Source organism: Pristiophorus japonicus, chromosome 3, assembly GCF_044704955.1.
Source record: "Pristiophorus japonicus isolate sPriJap1 chromosome 3, sPriJap1.hap1, whole genome shotgun sequence".
NCBI lineage: Eukaryota > Metazoa > Chordata > Chondrichthyes > Pristiophoridae > Pristiophorus > Pristiophorus japonicus.
Window position 1 is genome coordinate 241,621,420 of NC_091979.1, and position 27,152 is coordinate 241,648,571.

Below are 27,152 nucleotides of genomic sequence, written 5' to 3' on the forward strand. Positions count from 1 at the left end.
GGGAGAAGAAGATGATTGGGGGGGAGAAGAAGATGATGATTATTGAGGGGGGGAAGAATAAGATTGGGGGGGAGAAGAAGATGGAGGGGAGAAGAAGATGGGGAGGAGAAGATTGGGGGTGAGAAGAAGATTGGGGAGGGAGAAGAAGATTGGGGAGGGAGAAGAAGATTGGGGAGGGAGAAGAAGATTGGGGGGGAAAGAAGATGATGATTGGGTTAAGAAGACGACGGGGGGAAGAAGATGGGGGGAAGATGATGATTGGGGGGGAAGAGAAGAAGATGGGGGGAAAGAAGAAGATTGGGGGAAAGAAGATGGGGGGAAGATGATGTTTGGGGGGGAAGAAGAAGATGGGGGAAAGAAGATGTTTGAGGGGGAAGAGAAGAAGATGGGGGGGGAAGATGATGATTGGGGGGATGATGATGATTGGGGGGGAAGATGATGATGGGGGGAAGATGATTGGGAGGGGAAGAAGAAGATGATTGGGGGGGGAGAAGATGATGATTGGGGGGAAGATGATGATTGGGGGGAAGATGATGATTGGGGGAAGAAGATGATTGGGGGGAAGAAGAAGATTATTGGGGGGTGAGAAGAAGAAGAAGATTGGGGGGGAAGAAGATTGCGAGGGAGAAGAAGATTGGGGGAGAAGAAGATTGGGGGGAGAAGATGATTGGGGGGAGAAGATGATTGGGGGGAGAAGAAGATTGGGGGGAGAAGATGATGATGATTATTGGGGGGGGGAGAAGAAGATGGAGGGGGAGAAGAAGATTGGGGAGGAGAAGATTGAGGGGGGAGCAGAAGATTGGGGAGGGAGAAGATGATTGGGGGAGAAGATGATGATGATTTGTGGGAAGAAGATGGGGGGAAGAAGATGATGGGGAGAGGAAGAAGAAGATTGGGGGGGGAGAAGATTGGGGGGGTGAAGAAGATTGGGTGGTGAAGAAGATTGGGGGGAAGAAGAAGATTGGGGGGAAGAAGAAGATTGGGGGGAAGAAGAAGATTGGGGGGAAGAAGAAGATTGGGGGGAAGAAGAAGATTGGGGGGAAGAAGAAGATTGGGGGGAAGAAGAAGATTGGGGGGAAGAAGAAGATTGGGGAGGAAGATGATGATTTGGGGGGAAGAAGATGAAGATTGGGGGGGAAGAAGATGAAGATTGGGGGGAAGAAGATGAAGATGGGGGAAGAAGATGAAGATTGGGGGAAGGAAGATGAAGATTGGGGGGGAAGATGAAGATTGGGGGGAAAGAAGATGAAGGTGGGGGGGGAAAGAAGATGAAGATGGGGGGAAGATGATGAAGATTGGGGTGGGAAAAGATTGGGGGGGAAGAGAAGAAGAAGATGGGGGTTAAGATGATTGGGGGGGGAGATGATTAGGGGGGAGAAGAAGATGATGATAGGGGGGGAAGGAGAAGATTGGGGGGGTGGAAGAGAAGAAGATTGGGGGGGGAGAAGAAAATTGGGGAGGGGAAAGGAAGATTGGGGGGGAGAAGAAGATTGGGGGGGAGAAGAAGATTGGGGGGAGAAGAAGATGGGGGGAGAAGAAGATTGGGGGGAGAAGAAGATTGGGGGGGAAGAAATTGGGGGGGAGAAGAAGATTGGGGGGGAGAAGAAGATTGGGGGGGAGAAGAAGACTGGGGGGGAGAAGAAGATTGGGGGGAGAAGAGGATTGGGGGGAGAAGAGGATTGGGGGGGAATGGGGGGGAGAAGAGGATTGGGGGGGGAGAAGAAGATGGGGTGGGAGAAGATGATTGGGGGGGAGAGAAGATGATGATTATTGAGGGGGGAAGAATAAGATTGAGGGGGAGAAGAAGATGGAGGGGGAGAAGAAGATGGGGAGGAGAAGATTGGGGGGGAGAAGAAGATTGGGGAGGGAGAAGAAGATTGGGGAGGGAGAAGAGATTTGGGGGGAAAGAAGATGATGATTGGGGGAAGAAGACGGGGGGAAGAAGATGGGGGGTGGAAGAAGATGATTGGGGGGGAAGAGAAGAAGATGGGGGGGGAAGATGATGATTGGGGGGAGAAGATGATGACTTGGGGGGAAGAGAAGAAGATGGAGAGGAAAGAAGAAGATTGGGGGGAAGATGATGATTGGGGGGGAAGATGATTGGGAGGGGAAGAAGATGATGATTGGGGGGGGGGAAGATGATGATGGGGGGGAAGAAGATGATGATTGGGGGGAAGAAGATGATGATTGGGAGGAGAAGATGATGACTTGGGGGGATAAAGAAGATGATGGGGGGGGGAGAAGATGATGATGGGGAGAAGAAGATGATGGGGGGGAGAAGAAGATGATGGGGGAGGAGAAGATGATGATTAGAGGGGAAGATGATGATTGGGGTGGAGAAGATGATGATTGGGGGGAGAAGAAGAAGATTGGGGGGAAAGATTGGGGGGAAGAGAAGAAGATTGGGAAGAGAAGAAGATGGGGGGGAAGATGATGATTAGGGGGGAGGAAGAAGATTGGGGGGGAGAAGAAGATTGGGGGGGGAGAAGAAGATGGGGAGGGAGAAGATGATTTGGGGGGAAAGAAGATGATGATTGGGGGAAGAAGAAGACGGGGGGAAGAAGATGGGGGGGAAGAAGATGATTGGGGGGGAAGAGAAGAAGATGGGGGGGAAGAAGAAGATGGGGGGAAGAAGATGTTTGGGGGGGAAGAGAAGAAGATGGGGAGGAAAGAAGAAGATTGGGGGAAGATGATGATTGGGGGGGAAGATGATTGGGAGGGGAAGAAGAAGATGATTGGGGGGGGAAGATGATGATGGGGGGGGGGAAGAAGAAGATGATTGGGGGGAAGAAGATGATGATTGGGGGGGAGAAGATGATGATTTGGGGGGATAAAGAAGATGATTGGGGGGGAGAAGATGATGATGGGGGGAGAAGAAGATGATGGGGGGGAGAAGATGATGATTAGAGGGGAAGATGATGATTGGGGGTGGAGAAGATGATGATTGGGGGGAGAAGAAGAAGATTGGGGGGAAAGATTGGGGGGGAAGAGAAGAAGATTGGGAAGAGAAGAAGATGGGGGGGAAGATGATGATTAGGGGGGAGGAAGAAGATTGGGGGGGAAGAAGATTGGGGGGGAAGACGAAGATTGGGGGGGGAGAAGATTGGGGGGAAGACGAAGATTGGGGGGGAAGACGAAGAAGATTGGGGTGGGTGAAGATGATGATTGGGGGTTGAAGATGATTGGGGGGGTGGGGGGGTGAAGATGATGATTGGGGGGGTGAAGAAGATTGGGGGGTGAAGAAGATTGGGTGGTGAAGAAGATTGGGTGGTGAAGAAGATGATTGGGGGAAAGAAGATTGGGGAGGAAAGAAGATTGGGGAGGAAAGAAGATTGGGGAGGAAAGAAGATTGGGGGGGAAAGAAGATTGGGGGGGAAAGAAGATTGGGGGGGAAAGAAGATTGGGGGGGAAAGAAGATTTGGGGGGGAAAGAAGATTGGGGGGAAAGAAGATGATGATTATTGGGGGGGGAGATTGGGGGGGAAGAGAAGAAGATGGGGGGAAGAAGATGATTGGGGGGAAGAAGAAGAAGAAGATTGGGGGGGAGATTGGGGGGAAGAGAAGAAGATGGGGGGGGAAGATGATGATTGGGGGAGGGAAGAAGATTGGGGGGAAGAAGAAGATGATTAGGGGGGGAAGAAGATGATTTTGGGGGGGGGGAAGAGAAGATGACGATTGGGGAGGGGAGAAGATGATGATTGGGGAGGGGAGAAGAAGATTGGGGGGGAAGAAGATAATTGGGGGGGAGAAGAAGATGATGATTTGGGGGGGGAGAAGAAGATGATGATTTGGGGGGGAGAAGATGATGATGATTTGGGGGGGGGAGGAGAAGATGATGATTGGGGGGGGGAGAAGAAGATTGGGGGGGGAGAAGATTATTGGGGGGGAGAGAAGATTATTGGGGGGAGAGATGATGATTTGGGGGGGGAGAAGAAGATTGGGGGGGGGAGAAGATTATTGGGGGGAAGAGAAGATTATTGGGGGGAGAGAAGATGATTGGGGGGAAGGAATAAGATTGGGGGGAAGGAATAAGATTGGGGGGAAGGAAGAAGATTGGGGGGAAGGAAGAAGATTGGGGGGAAGGAAGAAGATTGGGGGGAAGGAAGAAGATTGGGGGGAAGGAAGAAGATGATTAGGGGGGGAAGAAGATGATTTGGGGGATAAGAAAATGATGATTGGGGGGAGAAGAAGATGATGATTTGGGGGGGGAAGAGAAGATGATGATTGGGGAGGGGAGAAGATGATGATTGGGGGGGGGAGAAGAAGATTGGGGGGGGAAGATGATGATAATTTGGGGGGGGGGAGGAGAAGATGATGATTGGGGGGTAGAAGAAGATTGGGGGGGGAGAAGATTATTGGGGGGAGAGAAGATTATTGGGGGGAGAGAAGATTATTGGGGGAAGGAAGAAGATTGGGGGAAAGGAAGAAGATTGGGGGAAAGGAAGAAGATTGGGGGAAAGGAAGAAGATTGGGGGGAAGGAAGAAGATTGGGGGGAAGGAAGAAGATTGGGGGGAAGGAAGAAGATTGGGGGGGAGCAGAAAATTGGGGGGGGGAGAAGAAAATTGGGGGGGGAGAAGAAGATTGGGGGGAGAGAAGAAGATTGGGGGGAGAGAAGAAGATTGGGGGGAGAGAAGAAGATTGGGGGGGAGAGAAGAAGATTGGGGGGGAGAGAAGAAGATTGGGGGGAGAGAAGAAGATTGGGGGCGGAGAAGAAGATTGGGGGAGAGAAGAAGATTGGGGGGGAGAAGAAGATTGGCGGGGAGAAGAAGATTGGCGGGGAGAAGAAGATTGGCGGGGAGAAGAAGATTGGCGGGGAGAAGAAGATTGGAAGGGGGAGAAGAAGATTGGGGGGGGTGAAGAAGATTGGGGGAGAAGATGATTGGGGGGAAGGAAGAAGATTGGGGGGGGGAAGGAAGAAGATTGGGGGGGGGAAGGAAGAAGATTGGGGGGAGAAGATGATTGGAGGGAAGGAAGAAGATTGGGGGGGGGGAGGAAGAAGATTGGGGGGGTGGAAAGAGAAGATGATTGGGGGGGGGCAGAGAGAAGACGAAGAAGCAGCAGCCCCACAGGCAGCCGTTGCCGGACTGCCGACCCTGCCGACTCTTCGGGCGGGGCCTGCCCCAGCGAGATGTGGGCGGGCGGACCCCGCCGACGTCGAAGAAGCCGGGCCCCGCCGAGGACTTCGGGCGGGGCCCACATGCAGCCGATGCTGGGCTGCCACTGCCGACATCTCTTCAGGCAGGCGCCGCTGATGACACCGATGGCGCCGGCTGCCAGGAGTTCTTCAGACGAGGCCCATCCCCAACGAGAGGCCGGGCGGGCGGGGCCCGCTGCCGAGGTAAGATGCGCAGGCCACTCGGACGGGGATAGGGGCGACGTCCTTTCGGCCTGGGACAGGGTCGTCGGCCCGGAGACAGGACGCCGGCAGCTACTGCACACGTGCGCAGCTGCCGGCACTGTTTTCGGTGCAGGGCTGTAGCTCCGCCCCCAGCAGCTCCTGCTGCACAGCGCCGAGGTGGAATTGGGCCTACAGCTATCTGAGAATCGTGAAGCAAGTATTTGGCGCAATTTTTGTTCGATAAATTAGGCGGACCTCTCCAATGTGCGCCGTTCTAGCGGGCGGCCGAAACTTGACCCCATTGAAACTACAAAATTTGCCCGTGCGTTTTTAACTCTAAACCACACGTCATCATTTAATACATTAAAGGGGTACCAGCTTCATGATAAAGTACTGTAAATCAGCTAAGTTCCAGGTGATAACATTTTTCTGAAATTAAGCTTAAAGAAAGTTTGCACAGCTTTAGTTTTGTGCTTGGACTTTTTTGAACATTTTGACAATCAGTGCCACCATCAAATTTCTGCAATGAAGGACAGATGTGGAACTGGTAATAGTATGGCCATGGGAAAATTATTCTATTTACAGTATTTGAGGAGAAAGAGCAATCCTTTTTTAATACATTACCTACAAAAAGTGATGCTGTTTGGAAGAATTGTGATTATAAATATATGACGAAAGGTTGGTTATTCAAATTTTTTTTCATGAAAATGGAGTGCCTGGTAAAAGAAAATCTAAAAATAATTCTCAAGTCTTTCAGTGAATATTAATTTGGTATAAAACAGTGAATTCTAGGTTGGTGCTGCCGTGTGAGTAATTGCAGCAATAGCTGGAGCATTCTGCAAGATTCACCTCCATGCGGCCAGTGTGAGCTCAGAAACTACAGACAGATATATCAATTTACACTGCAAAGTGTAAACTTTTTGTTAAAGCAAGACAGAAAATGCTGGAAATATGCAGGTCTGTGAGCGCTTGATAAGATAGGATAACATTTCGGGGGTAGACTCTTCGTCATTTCTCAGACTCCAATGGACCTGCTGTGCTTCACCGGCATTTTGTGTTTTTATTTCAGATTAACAGTATTCACGGTCACAGGATGTGACAGTAATGCTAAACCGAAGTGTACGGAAAGGGTCTAGGGATTTTTTCGTACAGATGAGAAGATCACAGATTTGATTCTCAGTCTCTACTGGGATGATGGTTGGGTTACTATAATTGACTTTGGTGCCCTAGACTAAGGATGGAACAGCCAGCCAGGGTTCCCAACTCTATATTGCTATCCACTGATATCCATATGGACATCATGTGGGGACGGCTTGGCTGTGATGCCCTGCCATGGTAAAATAGCCTGCTAACATTCACTGTGTAATTTCACACATGAAGAACGCCCCCTTTTCATGAAGTGCTGGAGGACTCTTGTGGAACTACATCCCAGGAAGCGTCAACATCTTCAAAAGAGGAAAATGAAGAAAACTGGGCAAATAGTATTAAGACATACAACATAAGAAATAGGAGCAGAAGTAGGCCCTATGCCCCCGCAAGCCTGCTCTGCCATTCAATAAGATCATGGCTGATCATCGACCTCATCTCCACTTTCCCACCCGATCTCCATATCCCTTGATTCCCTAGACTCCAAAGATCTATCTATTTCAGTCTTGAATATATTCAGAGACTTGGCATCCATAGCCCTCTGGGGCAGAGAATTCCAAAGATTCACAACCCTTTGAGTGAAGAAATTCCTCCTCATCTGCGTCTTAAATGGCCGACCACTTATCCTGAGACTATGCCCCCTAATTCTAGACACTCCAGCCAGGGGAAACAACCTCTCATCATCTACCCTGTCTATCCCCCTCAGAATCTTATATGTTTCAATGAGATCACCTCTCATTCTTCTAAACTCCAGAGAGTACAGGCCCATTCTACGCAATCTCTCATCATAAGACAGCCTTCTCATCCCAGGGATCAGTCTTGTGAACCTCTGTTGTACAGCCTCCAAGGCAAATATATCCTTCCTTAGATAAGGAGACCAAAACTGTGCACAGTACTCCAGGTGTGGTCTCACCAAGGTCCTGTACAATTGTAGCAAGACTTCCTTACTTTTATACTCCAACCCCATAGCTTTCTGTGTTTCTTGCACAAGCAGACCCAAATCTCTCTGAACACCAACATTTAAAAAATATTCTGTTTTTCTATTCTTCCTACCAAAGTGAATAATCATCACATTTCCCCACATTATACTCCCATCTGTCACCTTACTACCACCTTATTAAGAATTGTAAGCAGTTAAGCTTTACATAAAAAGCTGCTGCTGAGTTTTATTTCTGAAATAATTCTATTTAGAGGGCTTCTTTGTTGAGCAATATGTGCAATGGTTTCAATTGGGAGTTGCATCAGAAGAATGTAGGTGGAGAGGAATATCCTCCAATAGAATATTTGCTCCAGTAATACCCCTTTAAATGTTTACGACCAACACTTAGAAGCTGGCCCATTAAAAAAAGCTCCTTATAGCAACTTGCTCCTTTTATCTGTTACTTCAAATCAAGGAGGCTGAACCAGGGAGGAGGTGCAAAGATTAGCAGCTCAAGTACACAAAGTGAACTCTATTGAAAGGGTTCTCTCCTGTGAAAACTTCTTCCATTCCAGAACAATTGTCAACTGGGAAAATTAAAACAGCCACCTTGTAGGCAAGTAGCACAATGTACTGTAACCAATTTTAATACATTATAGTGCTAGGTTATTACAGTCAATGACATAGAAAAGATGATCACAATCAGCATTCAGTCTAATGGGCATGATGTTATTAATTTGTTATCTGTGTGCAATGAGTGCCCACATTAAACTTGTAGGGAACTCAAAGATATGATGAGGCTAAAATGGAAAATGGGCAGTTTAGGCATGCCCATTAAGTAAAAATAAAATGTCTTTAGAAGACAATGGCCTATCAGCAATCAACGTAAAATGTGGCAAGAAGTCATAATGACCATCACCTCTGATAGCTTTGATGCAAGTTGGATACATTTGCCACCTGAGCTATTTATATCTGCACTAGACTGCCATGGGAAACCACAGAAAAAAGTTATAAAGAATCCCATATAATACACACTGCATCCTGTATAGCTTCTCTATTAGGCATGGAGTCAAATAACATTTAACGTTAGAGATTATGGAATATCATTCTGTCATGTTGAGAGGTCATGTTTCCAATTTTCTCCTGAAGATGTTGGCTTCTTCCCAGAAAATGGTTTCAAAAGTGTCAGTCACATTCTGGTACTTTGCCCAAGCTGTCGATATTCATGTGTAAGGCTTGACAATGAGTATCAGCAGGCTACTTGACTGTAGCAGACATGACAGCTGAGACCAATCTAGCCCTCATCTGATCAAGAGCAGAATGCCTCACTGATTTTTCTCTCCTAACCCAGAGAGCTAATGCCAATGGCAGTGGCCCAAGTATTGCCCTGGATGAGATCAGCTAACACAGCAGGAATCAGATCTGGAGCCTTCCTCATCTGAATGGCTCAGCTACTTGCCAGATAAACGCAGAAAAGCTATCAAACGAAATTTCAGCTTTAATAGCATTTTGTTTAATTATACATTAGGCAAGAGATTTATGAAATGATTTAAAGTATTTCACATGGGGGATGGTACATACCCCCTTCCCTAATTAAAATCATAATTTCCCTGGAATCATTCTTGAAGATAACAGGAACATAAAAGTGAGCATATTTATGGCATCCTGTGTGAGGTAGGTGTGAATTCTACCCCCATAGTTAGTCAATGGAAGAATATGCAGCGATTTGTGCCAAACTAAAATTTACACAGACAGCACAGGTTTTCAAGGAAAAAGCACAAGCCAGTAAGATGTTAAATTAGGGTATCTTTGTTCCATTGGCCCACAGCCATTGATCAAGCAATGAATAATTTCACTGAATATAGGGAAGACCGAAGCCATTGTTTTCGGTCCCCATCACAAACTCTGTTCCCCAGCCACTGACTCCATCCCTCTCCCCAACTTCTCTGAGGCTGAACCAGACTGTTCGCAAACTTGGTGTCATATTTGACCTTAAAATGAGCTTTCGACCACATATCCGCAGCATAACTAAGACAGTCTATTTCCATCTCCGTAACATCGCACTTCTCCGCCCTTGCCTCAGCTCATCCGCTGCTGAAGCACTCATCCATGCCTTTGCTACCTCTAGACTTGACTATTCCAACGCACTCCTGGCTGGCCTCCCATATTCTACCCTACGTAAACTGGAGGTCATCCACAACTCGGCTGCCCGTGTCCGAACTCGCTCCAAGTCCCGCTCATCCATCACCCCTGTGCTCGCTGACCTACATTGGCTTCCGGTTAAGCAACGCCTCGATTTCAAAATTCTCACCCCTCCCTATATCTGTAATCTCCTCCACCCCTATCCTCCAGAGATGTCTGCACTTCTCTAATTCTGCCCTTTTGAGCATCCCTGATTATAATCGCTCAACCATTGATGGCCATGCCTTCTGTTGCTTAGGCCCCAAGCTTTGGAACTCCCTGCCTAAATCTTTCCACCTCTCTAGCTCTCTTTCCTCCTTCAAGTCGCTCCTTAAAACATACCTGTTTGACCAAGCTTTTGGTCACACGTGCTAATTTCTATTTATGCGGCTCGGTGTCAAATTTTTATCTCATAATACTCCTGTGAAGCGCCTTCGAACATTTCACTACGTTAAAGGCACTATATAAATACAAGTTGTTGTTGTTGTTAATTAGCTGTCCCTTAGCAGCCAGCACAAAATAATGTGATCTTGTGCACCAAGTCATTCACATGACAAGGAAGGTCCTTCAGCCCATCATAATTCAACCACCCAGAGCTATTCAACATTTTCAGCATTTGGAAGAGTCTGTTCCTCTCTCCCCTCCAAACGAATAGTATAACAATACACAACTTACACAGGGAACAAAATTCTTATAGCAGATACCAGTTTCATGCTAATAATGATACAAGTGTACACTCTTCACCTCCCATAGAAATGGGGCGATTATAATTTATATTGAGAAGACTTCTCTACATACACTATATGTCCACTGCTCTTCATTACTTACATTACACTTTTAGGAAAGGAACTCTTATGAAAAAATACTGTGGATAGTCACTAATGATTTTAGTTTAATTTAATAGTTTGATTCATGTTTTTGAACTGCTGTCTCTCGCTCAATGATTTCAGTCTTTCCCAAGAACCAGGCTCTGCACCTTTATTGAAGTCTGCTGAAGGCAATGTAGGACCCAGGTTAGCAATCACACCAATTGCAGTTACCTCTATACAGGAGTTTACGTACAAGATTATGAAGATCTCAATCAACCAATAGCACGAAAAGCTTTTACAGACTGAAATGAATGTAGTTATTGAACGAAAACATACAAACAACCATAGGAATTAGGACTAAAATAGTAGCACAGCTCAATAAACTATCATACAGGTCCCTTTGCAGTATCAACAAAGGGTGAATAACTTAGTTTTGAATCGCCTGGAGAAAGTAAGTTGAAGAGTCAGTTTTACAGCATGAACTTTCTGGGTAAAATCATGCAGATGGAAGCCTTTTTCCTTACTCGCCTGCACAATACTTTGTTACAAACCAATTCCCCCTCAGTCAGGATTAAGGGACAAGGCCTAGAAATTCCAGTTACCACTGAGCTTTGTGCCCTTTCCTGGCCTCTGACAAATTCCAACTGAGGAGAGCAGAGGGTGCTCCCTCCACCCCCTCCCCACCTGGCCCCTGTTGTCACATCACATTTGGAGGCAGAATAGGTGGGATACCTGACTCTGCATACTTCATCTATTTTCTTTCTCTGTATGTCATTGTCTCTGCATATCTCATTCTCTCTTTTTTTTCCTCCCATCTCCGATAGAGCCCTGAAACCAAGGGTACAAAGCAGACAACAAAAGATGGGGTATGGCTCAGGTCTGGAACTGGAGTGATTGGTGCGGGGAGAGGGGCAGTCATGCAGAGAACGTGAGAGTTGTGTCTGGGCCAGGATTCGCTTCTACTCCAACTAGATAATCTTCTGGTACTGTTGCATAGCTATGACTAGTAGTGGCATGTCTGGGAGCTGCTGCAATACACGCAGGCGAAAGGAAAACCGAGCTGAGGCTGGGACCTGAGCTGGGAGGGATTGGGAGTCCTGTACCTGTGAGGAAGCAGATAGGCAAGGGCCATTGACTTGGAATTCAGAGCAATGTCCCCTCTAAGCTGCGTGGCCGTGCAGTAATGGGAAAGGTCCTGCGCAGGTCATTCACCGGCTTTTCCATTGTAAATACCGCGCATGCGCAGAAATTTAAAGGGACTGTGCATTAAAAGAAACAGGCCGTACAGAACAAAGCGCAGCTTACAGGGAACATTGGTTCAGAGGGAAGGGGAAAGCTGGGGTCCGATTCCTGAAGCTTCAACTCCATTGCTGCTATCATATTCTAATTGTGACACGAAAAAGGGCTTAAAAACAGTCTTTCCAAACTTCTGTCTGCATCTATAGAACATTAAAATGTGAGACTGTATCATAAATGAAGGATCGCGATGTGTATAGTTAAATATTTATCTAGATAACTTCACAAAGTACATACAACATAACATACAGACGTCATTACTATTGTGGTATCCCATTTCAAAATAAAGAAATTAAACAATTTAAATGTTCAATAAAAAAATGTATCTTTCCTATTGTTATAACAGCGAAATGTTACTGGTTTGTTTATTGTCTTTTAATAATATGAAGTTGGTTTTCCTTTTTAAAAAAAACTATAAATCTTTCTTTAAAAACTTATTGAAAGATGGATTTAAACAATTTCAAATAAGGACTACTGCTCTGAAATTATTCCATGGGATACAAGCTTTATATGGAATTATTTTTTCTTATTTTAACAGGCATTAATCAGTTTATTTTAAACACAGAAGCATCTGATACATGCAGTCCCCACCACTTACACCGCCCTTGCTTATCACGGACAACCGCCTATATCAGGCAAATGGCGCTAACCATTTTCCATTACCATATGTGTCGATTACAAAGGCGCAGCTCAAAACGTATTAAGCGCGGCAACAATTTCCTGCATTTCAGTACTTACCAACTTTTAAAAGCCGATTTTTATTTTAATGACTGCATCCAAATTAACATCTCAATTTGCAATATAAACAGGCAGATGTTAGAACCACAGAGATATAAATAGAACCAAGACACTGTGGCAACGGTTGACCTAGAACATAAGAATTAGGAGCAGGAGTAGGTCATTCAGCCCCTTGAGCCTGCTCCGCCTTTCAATGAGATCATGGCTGATCTGATCCTGGCCTCAACTCCACTTCACTGCACTCTCTCTATATCCCTTGATTCCCTTAATATCCAAAACCTATCGATCTCTGTCTTGAATTTACTCAAAGACTGAGCCTCCACAGCCCTCTGGGGTAGAGAATTCCAAAGATTCACCACCCTCTTCTCATCTCAGTCCTAAATCAGTCCCCTTATTCTGAGACTGTGACCCCTGGTTCTAGACTCCCCAGCCAGAGGAAACATCCTCCCTGCATCTACCCTGTCAAGCCCTGTAAGTATTTTGTATGCTTGTTGATGCGTTTAACGTGACCTGATCGCGCGTGAAACGCATCAGCTGACTGAAGCTGTCCAAAGTCTCCGCTGCCTCCAGTAGTTGATAAAAGTTAACAGTGCAAACAGTTGATGGAGACTTCAGGCAGCTGCAATCAGCTGCTAGCCTGTTAACAAGCATGGGAGGCAGTCAGAAAGTGCAGCCCGTCATCTTTACTCACACCACCCCTTCCACCCCGGCAAACTTAAGAAATATTATTCGAAAGATGGAAAACCATCACAGAACCCATTTTCAATTAGCAGTAAAATATAAGTATTAACATAATATGCTCTTTTTTAGAATGGTGTTCAAGCAAGCCAAGCAAAAATGAACTAAGATGGTTATAGAAACTCATTTGAAGCTGGCAGAATATGCTCTCAACTCCAACTCCGACAAACAGCTTAAAATAAATGCTCTAAAATGGTACTGTAAACTTGTTAGAGAAAATTTTACCTGAGGACACCATAGTTGTGAGTGCAGGGATTCCATAATACGCGAAAGCTCCATTTTCAAATTTCAAGGCTTCTTTGCTTATTTCAACTTCCACCTTTCCCTGCATGAAACAATCATTACATGAAGTCACATTTATACATGACACATTATCAAGTACTGCGACACGCAGTCAGTGTCAATAATTCTGGTAACAGTTTCTATTCGATTTAATCCTACTCCTTTATATTCCATCTACCCACTCATTTTGGATCCCTACACATCACTTGGTCTTCAGATTTCATTCTTCTATTTCCTCAGAAAAGTGCTTGACCTTTGGTTTTCACCTCCTCCAGTGACCAAGGTCAGGAAGTTAAGTGGGTGACCTGCAGGTGTAAATTCACATTTTGCCACTCTAAAACCTCCCACATTCCTTTTGTTGGTAATCCATCACATTCACAACCTAGCTCAGCTAGAAAATGAGCCATACTGCATACAGCGAGGCGTCCTGATAGATTTGACAAATTTCTGAAGAGCAAGTGGATTGAGAAGGTTGGTACGTGAGATTGAGGTCAATCAAAAATAAGTGAGATTGCTTGACTTAATGCTCAAAAAATTCTTTATGTTTTGATCTGAAAGCAAGATTAGGAAGTCCCACATGCTACAGAATTTTATTTGAAGACGAAATGTTGGCCAGGACATCAGAGAAGACAACATTCAGAGACCAGGAAAGAAGAAATGAATAATCAGAAGTCATATCACAGGACTATGCTTTGGCAACTCCAAGCCTCTGGCTTTTGGTTAATGATCAGCACTGCAAGTTTATGGACTTGCATTGTTCCATCAGATTATTTTTAAGAACATAAGAAATAGGAGCAGTAGAACATTTGGCCCCTCGAGCCTGCTCCGCCATTCATTATCATGGCTGATCTGAACTTGGCCTCAACTCCACTTTCCTGCCCACTCCCCATAACCCTGACTCTCCTGTAGTTCAAAAATAATTTCATCTCTATCATTTTATCTCCACCTTAAATATAGAGCGGAGGTAGCAGCAGAGCAGCAAGGCCCATAAAAGGGGCCCAGAAGGCAGGAGAAGCCAGCTGGTGCAGGGGCAGAAGGTAAACAAAGAAGCAAAAAGAAATCGAAGTGTGACGTCACAGCCAAGTGGGTAAGTGATTGGCTGGTGGATTGGTGAGTATTTAATCTTTTTCGTTTTCTTTTTCTTTTATCAGTAAGAAACCTTTTGCGTTGTTACCAATTAGGTTAATTTAAGGGTTAAGTCATGGCAGGAGAGCCCAGACCCGTGTCATGCTCCTCCTGTGCTATGTGGGAAGTCAGGGACAACTACATGTGCAGGAAGTGTATCCAGCTACAGCTCATGACAGACAGCACTGCGGCACTGGAGCTGCGGATGGATTCACTGTGGAGCATCTGCGATGCTGAGGATGTTGTGAATAGCACATTTAGTGAGTTGGTCACACCGCAGGTAAAGGTTACACAGCCAGATAGGGAATGGGTGACCATCAGGCAGAGTAGTGGAAGGTAGGTAGTGCTGGGGCCTCCTGCGGTCATCTACCTCCAAAACAGATACACCACCTTGGGTACTGTTGGAGGAGATGGCTCATCAGGGGAAGGCAGCAGCAGCCAAGTCCATAGCACCAGGGGTGGCTCTGCTGCATAGGAGGGCAGGAAAAAGAAAGAGTGGGAGAACTATAGAGATAGGGGGTTCTATTGTAAGAGGAATAGATAGGCGTTTCTGCGGCCACAAACGAGACTCCAGGATGGTATGTTGCCTTCTTGGTGCAAGGGTCAAGGATGTCTCGGAGTGGCTGCAGCGCATCCTGGAGGGGGAGGGTGAACAGCTAGCTGTTGTGGTACATATAGGTACCAATGATATAGGTACAAAGCGGTATGAGGTCCTACAAGCTGAATTTAGGGAGCTAGGAGTTAAATTAAAAAGTAGGTCCTTAAAAGGTAGTAATCTCAGGATTGCTACCAGTGCCACGTGCTAGTCAGAGTAGGAATTGCAGAATAGCTCAGATGAATACGTGGCTCAAGGAATGGTGCAAGGGGGAGGGATTCAAATTCCTGGGACATTGGAACCGGTTCTGGGGGAGGTGGTACCAGTACAAACCGGACGGTCTGCACCTGGACAGGCTCGGAACCGATGTCCTAGGCAGAATGTTTGCTAGTGCTGTTGGGGAGGGTTTAAACTAAAATGGCAGGGGGATGGAAATCTATGCAGGGAGGCAGAGGCAAGTAAAAAATGGGCAGAAGCAAAAGGTAGGAAGGAGAAAAGCAAGAGTGGAGGGGAGGAGAAATCAAGGGCAAAAATCAGAAAGGGCCACATTACAACATAATTCTAAAAGGACAAAGAGTGTTAAAAAAACAAGTCTGAAGTCTGAGTCTCAATGCGAAGAGCATTCGTAATAAGGTGGATGAATTAACTGCGGAGATAGCCGTTAATGGATATGATGCAATTGGGAATACGGAGACATGGCTCCAAGGTAGCCAAGGCTGAGAACTCAACATCCAGGGGTAATCAATATTCAGGAAGGACAGACAGGAAGGAAAAGGAGGTGGGGTAGCATTACTGGTTAAAGAGATTAACGCAATAGTAAGGAAGGACATTAGCTTGGATGATGTGAAATCTATATGGGTAAAGCTGCGAAACACCAAAGGGCAGAAAACATTAGTGGGAGTTATGTACAGACCACCAAACAGTAGTGAGGAGGTTGGGAATGGCATCAAACAGGAAATTAGGAACGCATGCAATAAGGGTACAGCAGTTATCATGGGTGACTTTAATCTACATATTGATTGGGCTAACCAAACTGGTAGCAATACAGTGGGGGAGGATTTCCTGGAGTGTATAAGGGATGGTTTTCTAGACCAATATGTCGAGGAACCAACTAGAGAGCAGGCCATCCTAGACTGGGTCTTGTGTAACGAGAGAGGATTAATAAGCAATCTGGTCGTGTGGGGCCCCTTGGGGAAGAGTGGCCATAAGATGGTAGAATTCTTCATTAAAATAGAGAGTGACACAGTTAATTCAGAGACTAGGATCCTGAACTTAAAGAAAGGAAACTTCGACGGTATGAGACATGAATTGGCTAGGATAGACTGGAGAATGATACTTAAAGGGTTGACGGTGGATACGCAATGGAAGACATTTAAATATCACATGGATGAACAACAATTGTACATCCTTGTGTGGCCTGATAGTCTGCATCCCAGAGTACTTAAGGAAGTGGCCCTAGAAATAGAAAATGCATTGGTGGTCATTTTCCAACATTCCATGGAGTCTGGTTCAGTTCCTATGGATTGGAGGGTAGCTAATGTAACCCCACTTTTTAAAAAAGGAGGGAGAGAAAACGGAATTATAGACCAGTTAGCCTGACATCGGTTGTGGGGAAAATGCTGGAATCAATTATTAAAGATGAAACAGCAGCGCATTTGGAAAGCAGCGACAGAATCGGTCCAAGTCAGCATGGATTTATGAAAGGGAAATCATGCTTGACAAATCTTCTGGAATTTTTTGAGGATGTAACTAGTAGAGTGGATAAGGGAGAACCAGCAGATGTGGTGTATTTGGACTTTCAAAAGGCTTTTGACAAGGTCCCACACAAGAGATTAGTGTGCAAAATTAAGGCATTTGGTATAGGGGGTACTGTATTGACGTGGAGAGAGAACTGGTTGGCAGACAGGAAGCAAAGAGTGGGAATAAATGGGTCCTTTTCAGAATGACAGGCAGTGACTAGTGGGGTGCCGCAGGGTTCAGTGCTGGGACCCCAGCTATTTACAATATATATTAATGATTTAGACGAAGGAATTGAATGTAATATCTCCAAGTTTGCAGATGACACTAAGCTGGGTGGCAGTGCGAGCTGCGAGGAGGATGCTAGGAGGCTGCAGGGGGACTTGGACAGGTTAGGTGAATGGGCAAATGCATGGCAGATGCAGTATAATGTGGATAAATTGAGGTTATCCACTTTGGTGGCAAAAACAGGAAGGCAGATTATCTGAATTGTGACAGATTAGTAAAAGAGGAGGTGCAACGAGACCTGGGAGTCATGGTACATCAGTCATTGAAAGTAGGCATGCAGGTACAGCAGGCAGTAAAGAAAGCAAATGGCATGCTGGCCTTCATAGCGAGGGGATTTGAGTATAGGAGCAGGGAGGTCTTACTGCAGTGTACAGGGCCTTGGTGAGACCACACCTTGCGGTTGTGTGCAGTTTTGGTCTAATCTGGGGAAGGACATTCTTGCTGTTGAGGAGTGCAGCAAAGGTTCACCAGACTGATTACCGGAATGGCAGGACTGACATATGAAGAAAGACTGGATCGACTAGGCTTATATTCACTGGAATTTAGATGAATGAGAGGGGATCTCATAGAAACATATAAAATTCTGGTGGGATTGGACAGGTTAGATGCAGGAAGAATGTTCCTGATGTTGGGGAAGTCCAGAATCAGGGGTCACAGTCTAAGGATAAGGGGTAAGCCATTTAGGACCGAGATGAGGAGCAACTTCTTCACTCAGAGAATTGTGAACCTGTGGAATTCTCTACCACCGAAAGTTGTTGAGGCCAGTTCGTTAGATAGATTCAAAAGGGAGTTAGATGTGGCCCTTACAGCTAAAGGGATCAAGGGGTATGGAGAGAAAGCAGGAATGGGGTACTGAAGTTGCATGATCAGCCATGATCGTATTGAATGGTGGTGCAGGCTCGAAGGCCGAATGGCCTACTCCTGCACCTATTTTCTATGTTTCTATGTTTCAATGACCAGCCTCCACAGCTCTCTGTGGTAGAGAATTCCAAAGATTCACGACCCTCTCAGAGAAAAAATTCCTCCTCATCTCTGTTTTAAATGTGCGATCCCTTATTCTGAAACTGTGCCCCCTAGTTCTAGATTCCCCACGAAGGAAAACATCCTCTCTGCATCTACCCTGTCAAGCCCCCTCAAAATCTTATACATTTCAATAAGATCGCCTCTCATTCTTCTAAACTCCAATGAGTTTAGGCCCAACCTGCTCAACCTTTCTTCATAAGACAACCCCTTTATCTCAGGAATCAACCTAGCGAACCGTCTCTGAACTGCCTCCAATGCAAGTATATCCCTCCTTAAATAAGGAGACCAAAACTGTACGCAATACTCCAGGAATGGTTTCACCAACACACTGTACAGTTATAGCAAGACTTCCCTACTTTTTATACTCCATCCCCGTTGCAATAAAGGCCAATTATTTCCACCAACGACGTGCACTGTGATGCCAATGCACTCCCATACCATTGAAGTATAATATCCACACTTAACGATGAACAATTTGGACATATTCATAAGAAATAGGAGCAGGAGTAGACCATTTGACCCCTCGAGCCTGCTCCGCCATTTAATAAGATCATTCCATGTTTGTTAAAAAGATAATTTGCAGAGCTCCTCAATGGTCAATTTGCTAAAGGCACCACTCACTCTTGGGGAAGAGTGACCATAATATAGTAGAATTTTTCATTCAGATGGAGAGTGACATAGTTAATACATACCAGAGGGCCCCAGGTTTGAGTTCCACTCTGTGCTGAACTAGCTGATCACAGCCAAGGGAAAGTTAAGATTGCTACAATTGGATTCAGCACCCAGAGAGGTAGAATTAATCAGAATTCCTATTCCTGACTCCAGCAACCACTGCCAGAAAGTGTCGGTATCTATGGGTGTTGATTGAGAAAGCAAGAGAGTTTGGCTGTGATGATTCTTGTGTTCTTATGTGATACCCTACATAATTAAACATGCATGCATATGGGTACTTAGATGTAATACCAGATGGCTACCAATACCCTTGGAACCATACATCAGAAAAAAACAGCAGAGGACAGAATATTAAGAACATAAGAAATAGGAGGAGTAGGCCCTATGGCCCATCAAGCCTGCTCTGCTATTCACTAAGATCATGACTGATCATCGACCTCAACTCCACTTTCCCGCCCGATCTCCATATCCCTTGATTACTTTATGTTGAGGGGAGAAAATATATTTTAATATTTCCATTATGTCAAATTGCCACTATATATTACAGCAAACAGTTAGGATTAAACATCCCAAGCGTAACATTAGACTGACATCCGGAATTTTCAGCCAATTACCTTAAGGGGCCAAGGGCGTTTTTTTGCTTAGAAATCTTACCTATGGATATTCACCTCCTGGAGGAAATTAAATACAGTAAGTTAACAGAATAATCTCCAAGAGTTCACATTCTAATCAAAGGAACAGGCTCAGTAGGTCAAATTATATTTTATTGTCTCATACGTCTATTTCTATCTACAGTTTTCTAGACACTTTTATATACATGAAACACATTGTAATGCATTCGTGCTCCATACATCTCAAAATCATGTCAGAGTGAGGGATTCAGATAGGGACATACCTGTAGGATAAGTACAAAGTAGTCAACAGATTTATTCCGCTGGTAGAGATAGTGGTTAGAGGACAATTTGTTTTTCGCATCATACTTTAACTCACATATAACATCAGGATGTTTGAGAAGTCGGAGCAGAATCTTGTCCGATACATATATGCTTTTAAAAGGTTCCACCTCTATTAAAATAAGAAAACAATTAGCTTGGTTCAATAATGTGACCTTGAATTTGTCTTTGGTATTACAGTGACATCACAATGCCTCCTGCGTTCAAACAAAAAAATAAATTTGTGCTTATTTTGACCTAATTCCTCCCAATTCACAATGTTTCTTCTTCGGTATAGAGTCTACTCTTAATTTGAAGTCATTTAATTCAAATTATCTGTTGTTTTGAATCTTTTTAAAGCACAAAATGTCTTTAGAGTCATCTTATTTACATTAATTAATTTGGATAATTCAAATTTTTCATGCAAAACACAACTTTAAATTATCAGGAGTACACTGTAGTTTCTTTCATGAAACCAAAATGAAAACTTTACAACGACCCAGAACATTAAACTGCACAGCATTGTTTCAAGACTATAATTGGTCTGACTAGAACAGAACCGACAACTGGTGAGTGGTGAAACAACAAAACTTTTCCGATGTGAGGGGCAACAAAGTGCACAATGGGAGAAAAGTAACTAAGGACACAGACCAGAATGAGGATGAGATTTGCATTTATATAGCATCTTAATGTGTTTCTAAGAAATGGGTCGGAGAGGAATTTTCCCAGATATTTTTCTCCCTAAACTGGCCTGGGTTTTTAAATCTGTTTTTTGCCTCTGCCAGGAGATCACATGGCTCCGGTTGGAGTGGAGTGTAGAATGTTTCAGTATAAGGGGTGTCGTAGTTGTGTGAAGCGGACTGGTTGGGCTGGGTGTTCGTTGCCTTTCTGTCATTATTCATAGCTTTATATGTAACCTTCAGGGCTGCTGACCGAGGGCCGTGGGGCTCTTTGTCGGCTGGCGTAGATACGATGGGCTGAAATGGCCTCCTTCTGTGCTATAAATTTCTATGTTTCTAAGCATCTCAATGCGCTTCACATACGGTGAATTGTAGAAAACAGAGTGTGGGAATGTCACCTGACCAAGATGACTGCACTCGGCATGAAGCTCTTAAAAAGGCAATATCACTACATGATTTTAGTTTCCTTCTATAAGGCCAAAGTTTCTATTTGTATGTAGAACTTGAATGAGTTAGGAAGAATGTTGGTTGCTGAATACACAAAAGACCGTAACATTTTGCACTGGGATGTCAGTAATGTTCCCCCCCAATTCTTTTTTGGGTGCACGGTCCCTATCATGGGCTGCGCGGCCCATTCAAAATTTTGCACATGCGCAAAATCTCACATTTGAAAAGCCGGTCTTGGGTTGTGCAGGACCTCCAGAGGGAAACATTGCAAGCCAGAACTTACCCTGGTCCAACACATGATTCAATAACCCTGCTTCAGAAAGTGATGGTTTGAATTACCACACAACTTCTAAATTTAGTATTTGTTTTGCCGTGGTCTTTTTGTACAGTTCCAGTTATGATACTTGTGCACACACATCAGCTGCAAACCAACTTGGGACCACACACACCTCTTTATTATTCAATCCTGATTCGACACCGACAATAAAATGGCAAAGAACATTGAGCATTTGTAGTAGCAGGAAACAACATTTCAGTCAATCTACTGTACCTGTTGCTAAAAACCGGTGGGTTGCTAGTAAAAGCTGAGGTGAAACCTTGATTCTTAAATCGGCGTCTGTGTTTTTGAACAGTGAGAAGTCTTGTGGCTTTCGTTCTCTGTGAGCAATCTTCTTTGTCCGATTGTCAGCTGAAATTGCAAATTGAAGATTTTTCAAAAACATACAGAAGGAATTTATCAGTGAGCTTACATACAAGCTCTAGCTTCCCCTGCTACTTTTTTTCTGTTGTAAGAACCTGTCAATTAACTGAATGTGTTATTAATGTGGATTGGAGACAAACTTGACTGTTCTCTAGAATGGGATTATGCTACTATGTGTTGCACCATTTAGCGGTATAACTTGCACAGCTTCTCCAGTCAATACACGGGGCATTCAAAAGGTTAAGATTCAATCTCCCAACCATATAGCCAGGAGCAAAATAATCTACTATTAAAAAGAAAAAGACTTGCATTTATATAGCGCCTTTCATGACCACCAGACATCTCAAAGCGCTTTACAGCCAATGAAGTACTTTTGGAGTGTAGTCACTGTTGTAATGTGGGAATTAACAGCTCTATTATCACTAAAAACTGCCATCATTACGTAGCTGTGATGTTGGTACTGTGCAAAACTTAATCTACCAATGAGTTTGAGGTGAGCTGTTATTCAGTTATGCCGAGCTGAAAGACTCACCAGCTTCCATGAGGCATCAGCATGTTTATACCATCATTTCCAATTCATAATTTATTTTTCTCTGCTACCTTTCCAGTTTGTGGATGCACTTTCCTATCCCTGTGACTGACAGTCGATAAACCACAGATGTGCCCAATTCCACTTTAGGACTCATTTTTCTCGGGTTAAAAAGTTTGAAACTGAAAAACAGTTTGGGGATCTTGTTTCAGATGGGGTCAGAAAGGAAAATGTGACATAGAGGAGCAAGAGACAAAAAAATATTCTCTGATGGCAGAGACCATGAAACAGGGCAACATTTCCAAACCATAAAACTTCAAGCCAAAATGGCACGAGGAGTGGAAAATAAGTCATAAAACGCTAAGCTCTATCTACAAACAAGTTGAACAGTGTAGGCAGAGTATATGGATGATGCACATCAAGTGCTATTCAAGGTCATAGGATGAAGCTTAAATATCCCAAGACCACCAGCTGATGGTAAAGGAGAACATCGCCCAATTGTTCGGTCCATAAATTTTGACGGGGAGAGTTTGGTTGCGAGGACATTGCTTCAAAGGCATCTGAAAGGAAATTGGCAGCCAGCAAGTTCACTTGCTTCATAATCTTGTTTGGGAAATTCTGTATTTTGATAAACTTTAGTGATAAGGTATATGCTGTTCTTCTTTTGAAGCCATCTATACACAAGAAATACCCTGTATTCAAATTGCCTTGTTTATTCCACATCATTGTCATGATGAAGGATAGATGATAAATGCAGACCTGTAAATTTAGCTGCATGTTTTTCATCACCAGTAACGCATGATCATATGCATTCTGTCCAAATACTGAAGTAAGGTGAACTGATCTATATCGACAAACTTACATGTTCCATTTGATACCTGAAAAGGATAAGAGTTTGTCTAAATGCAACAAAGCCAAGGTCAACTTTCAAAATATAACAATCCTCATATGGGACTCAAAGAAACGATTGCCCATGCTGGCTATACTATAATCCATAGTCACAATTGGCCACGGGTCTCTTTAAGGAATTGCTGTACCTCCTGGCAACATTGCAAATATTAATAGGCTTCTTCTTCACAGACTTGCTGGGATCTACACAAGAATTCAGTAGCGCCTATACAGGTCCACATACCTCCAGTGTGAAAGACAATGTCTCCTCCAAATCCTTTCCATCTATAGTCAGGAGCCGTGATTTAAAGTAGCTCTGGGAAGATGAGCTGGACCGCAACGTGCAGTGGAACCTGAAGAAAATATGGATGTGGAAGATGATGACGAAGATTATGATAGTCCCCTTGATTCTGATTCAATATACTCCGATACATCCATTAGAGAAGTGTCATGTGTTCAGCATTACGTGGCCCAAATACATCCAAGTTGGGCCAGGATACAAGAAGCAGCAGAAAAGACGCGGAGGTAGAGGGCTAAAAGTTTCTGGAATCCTGAAAAAAGATATCCGTAGTCCCTTGCAAATTCAGAATGAACACAAGGAGAAAAGTTCTAATTCTGTTGTTGTCACTCAAAGACAAGCATGGATCAATTCAGCAACAGAGCGGATAAAATCTCATTAGACTGGCTGCTGTCGTATAGGTCATTCAACCTGCATTGCTGGTTAATATGCCAGAGTGAAGCTTTATGAAATTTCAAGCATCTCTGGATGTCGTTCCAGAAATATCTGGGCCTTTACTTGTCCTGCTATACAACTGGAAACCGTCAAATTCGGCTCAGTAACAATGTAACATCAGAATTCCATCAGCACTTTCAGAACTAAGGAATGTTGCAAAATGTTGACCCATCAGTAAAAGTAAATACACCCATTATAAATTTGAGCAGGGACCAACTATATTAATACTGTTCATATATTTGCTAAAATCAGATTGCATGTTTAAAAATATTCTGGACCATGCTTCAACATCTTCCTCTGCCCTATCTCTGAATCTTATCAAATGAGAAGAGTTTTACACTGTAGTTTGGTTCTTATGCAAATGAATACATATTTATGCACATCAATACCTAGTTCAATATAGGTTCACGAGCGCACTCCCAATGAACTCAAAACCGGAGATAAAATAGCACAAGGCCGAGAAACATGACGGGTTATACTACTGATTAATGTATGCTTGTGCCCAAATATGCCAAAATGTTGCTGTTCTATGCTTTTGTATTTGCATACACACAAAGGATCAAAAACAGTCCATTCTCCACACATCTTCAATTGCTGCAAGCCCCTCAGATGCAGATGCTCAACATTTTAAAAAAAAAAGGCGCAACATACAAATCCCATGCTGAGGAAGCATCTGTTCCCTGATTGCAAATGTGCGACTCCAGATGAATTTGGGCAGTCTCAATTTAATTCCTTATGTGCATCTGTCCACAGCACAACTGCCCAATTTAGCATGAAATTGACTTCATTCAAAAATGCTATGGAAAATGTACGAGGTCATGGCAGGGTCCTCTTCAGAGCTTGGCTGTGCCTCATTGTTTGAGTAGGATAGAGTGAAGCTTTAGTCAGAATCTAGCTGAGCACCTCGAGTCTCATCGCCGAGAGCATGCAGAAAGCAAGCGCAGGCAGTGGAAGGAGCGTGTGGCAAACCAGACTCTCCACCCACCCTTTCCTTCAACGACTGTCTGCCCCACCTGTGACAGAGACTGTAATTCCCATATTGGACTTTCAGTCACCTAAGAACTCACTTTTGGAGTGGAAAGCAAGTCTTCCTTGATTTCAAGGGACTGCCTATGATGATGATGATGCTGCTGCTGAACCATACCTAGAACTGGAAGTGCTTGATTCATAAAAGAACAGCTGAAAAGAAAATTGCACGCTGGCAATGCCACTGAAGGAAAATGCTGCCATTTCATCAATCATACTACTACTATTAACTGAGTAAGCGGCTTACATTTCTCCAGGAGATATTGGCAGGAAGCAATACATACTGTACATGTCAGTTTCATCCAGGATCTCTGATTTTATAATTTCTTCAATTATATCTTCCAGTGTGATGATACCCAGAACTTCATAAAAAGGATCACCGTCTCCATCATTGTTGACTCTCTGTACTATTGCCAGGTGAGATTTACCTGAGGAGAAACAAACACAGAAAACTGGCTCCATCATATCATTTTACTATAGTAAACTAGCAATAAACATGGTGCCAAAGAAAGCTCATTCCCATAGTTCTAATAACATTCAGCTATGGGATTTATTGCATCTGCCTGTAATTCATTGGACAGCAGTGTTGTCACTGCTCCACATTAGTTATGGAGCAAGAATGCATCATCATCATTGACTAGCTTTTATCTGACCGCGTGCTTCCTTTGTGGGAGTTGAAATTCCTTTCAATAAAAAAAAACCTAATCACAACAGAAGCACTGCACCCGTTGAATAGTGCATTACATTCATACCCCCCTCCCTTTTCTCCTGAAGATATTGACCCTTGTTGGAGATATTGGCAGTTCTCCAATACCTCACCCACATGGCCATTCTTTATGCAACAGCCGAGGCAGCAAGTGCCCATAGACTGTGAAGGACATCACAGCTAAGGCCAATACTGTGCTCACCCGATGGTTACTAGTTACCAATCCAATCAGTGAAGGGAATCCTGCCCGATTTCGCCTCCTCGTCTAGCCCAGGCCAATTGTAGCACCCAAGTGCTGCCTCAGGTGAGAGATGCAAACTCAGGCAGATTGGGGATTCTTTCATTGCTAGGAAATTGGGTGAAATTCAGCCTTTACCAAAAGTTTCTCTAATTGTTGAGCGATATTGCTTCTATTTAAAAGTATGTTTGTCTACAAAGTGCTGTTTTTATAGCAACATCATCAGGCTAGTTTTTCCATGCATTGTCAATGGGCAGAAAATGTAGCCCATCATATATATAATATATATATCTGTAACTCTGGCTGTTAGAACGTCCACAGTTCTTAGTTCCTCCTGTAAAATTGTAAGGACTCCTGTTGTTGCTCCAGAGGAGCCACTATAACCTCCCTCAGCCTGTACTAACAAACAAAGTTAAACAATGTTTTCTTATAAGCAACAAGATGTAAGCAATGACAAAGTAGATTCACTGGTATGTTAATAGAGCTTTGCAAATATGACATAGTTGATGTTCAGGATTTTGTACAGTCATGAATGAGAATTGGTATATTCTGGATTAGCTGATTTTTGTGAAGTGTGGAGGCAGGGAAGCAGTTAGGAAAGCATTGGAAAACTAAAATCCTCAAGGCATAGATCAGGGTTTCAGCTGTAGTGGCAGGGAAGGGGTTGGATGATTAAGCAGACCATGTTCTGGAGTGGGAAGAATACATTCTTATCAAGAGGCTGGTTGTGGGGTTAAAATGTTTAGCTCAGAGTCAAACAGCCTGCTATGGTTTACATCAACAGATTTAGCCTGAAAAAACAGTTGGATAGGTTGATGGGAGTCGAAGCCAGAGGTACTAGTGGCTGGTGGAAGCTGAAAAGGATGACTTTAGTTTTGATTTCAACTCCTTCAGTACTTGGTGTCAGACAGGCAGTCGCAAAGTACATTAACAGTCTTCGAGCCAATGGAAGCAGAGAGATAGAAATGGTGTGGTTGGCATGCGTGTGCAAACTAACCCCATGTTTGTAGCGGATGCTGTCAGAGTTTGCATGTCACTAATAAACAGAAGAGCATAGTGGATATAGCCCTGGGGTACACCAGAAGTGACACGAGTGTGCAGGAGTTGTCCATTTAGGCAGCTGCTCCCTAACAAACACAGTGAAATAAAACCATGGGTCAAAACTTCCTCTTATGCTCTCTGGCACAAAGCAGGAAATTGTACACACGCAGAACACAACCTTTCACCCATTCATTTTATTGGATAGAAAGCCATAGGCCATGGGGCTCTTTACTGGGGGGAAAGCAAGGGGAAAATTTATCCTCATTTATTTTGGTTGCTTTGACAAAAAAGTAATTATGCTAGCTCCTGACCTGTCATTAATTTAGCCAGAACTATTGCTTATGT

General features: G+C 44.1%; 1 protein-coding gene across 2 annotated transcripts in view; it reads right to left on the reverse strand.

The window, feature by feature from the left end:
* The window catches only part of LOC139260195 (metal transporter CNNM1-like), a 151,631-nt gene that overhangs the window by 40,342 nt on the left and 84,137 nt on the right, over positions 1–27,152 (reverse strand). For both annotated transcript variants that reach the window (XM_070876469.1, XM_070876468.1), the window contains exons 2-5: positions 25,107–25,250; positions 21,497–21,634; positions 19,783–19,952; positions 13,391–13,490 (exon numbers count right to left, since the gene is read on the reverse strand). In XM_070876469.1, coding sequence (XP_070732570.1) covers positions 13,391–13,490; positions 19,783–19,952; positions 21,497–21,634; positions 25,107–25,250 — 552 coding nt within the window. The remainder of the gene's footprint in view (positions 1–13,390; positions 13,491–19,782; positions 19,953–21,496; positions 21,635–25,106; positions 25,251–27,152) is intronic.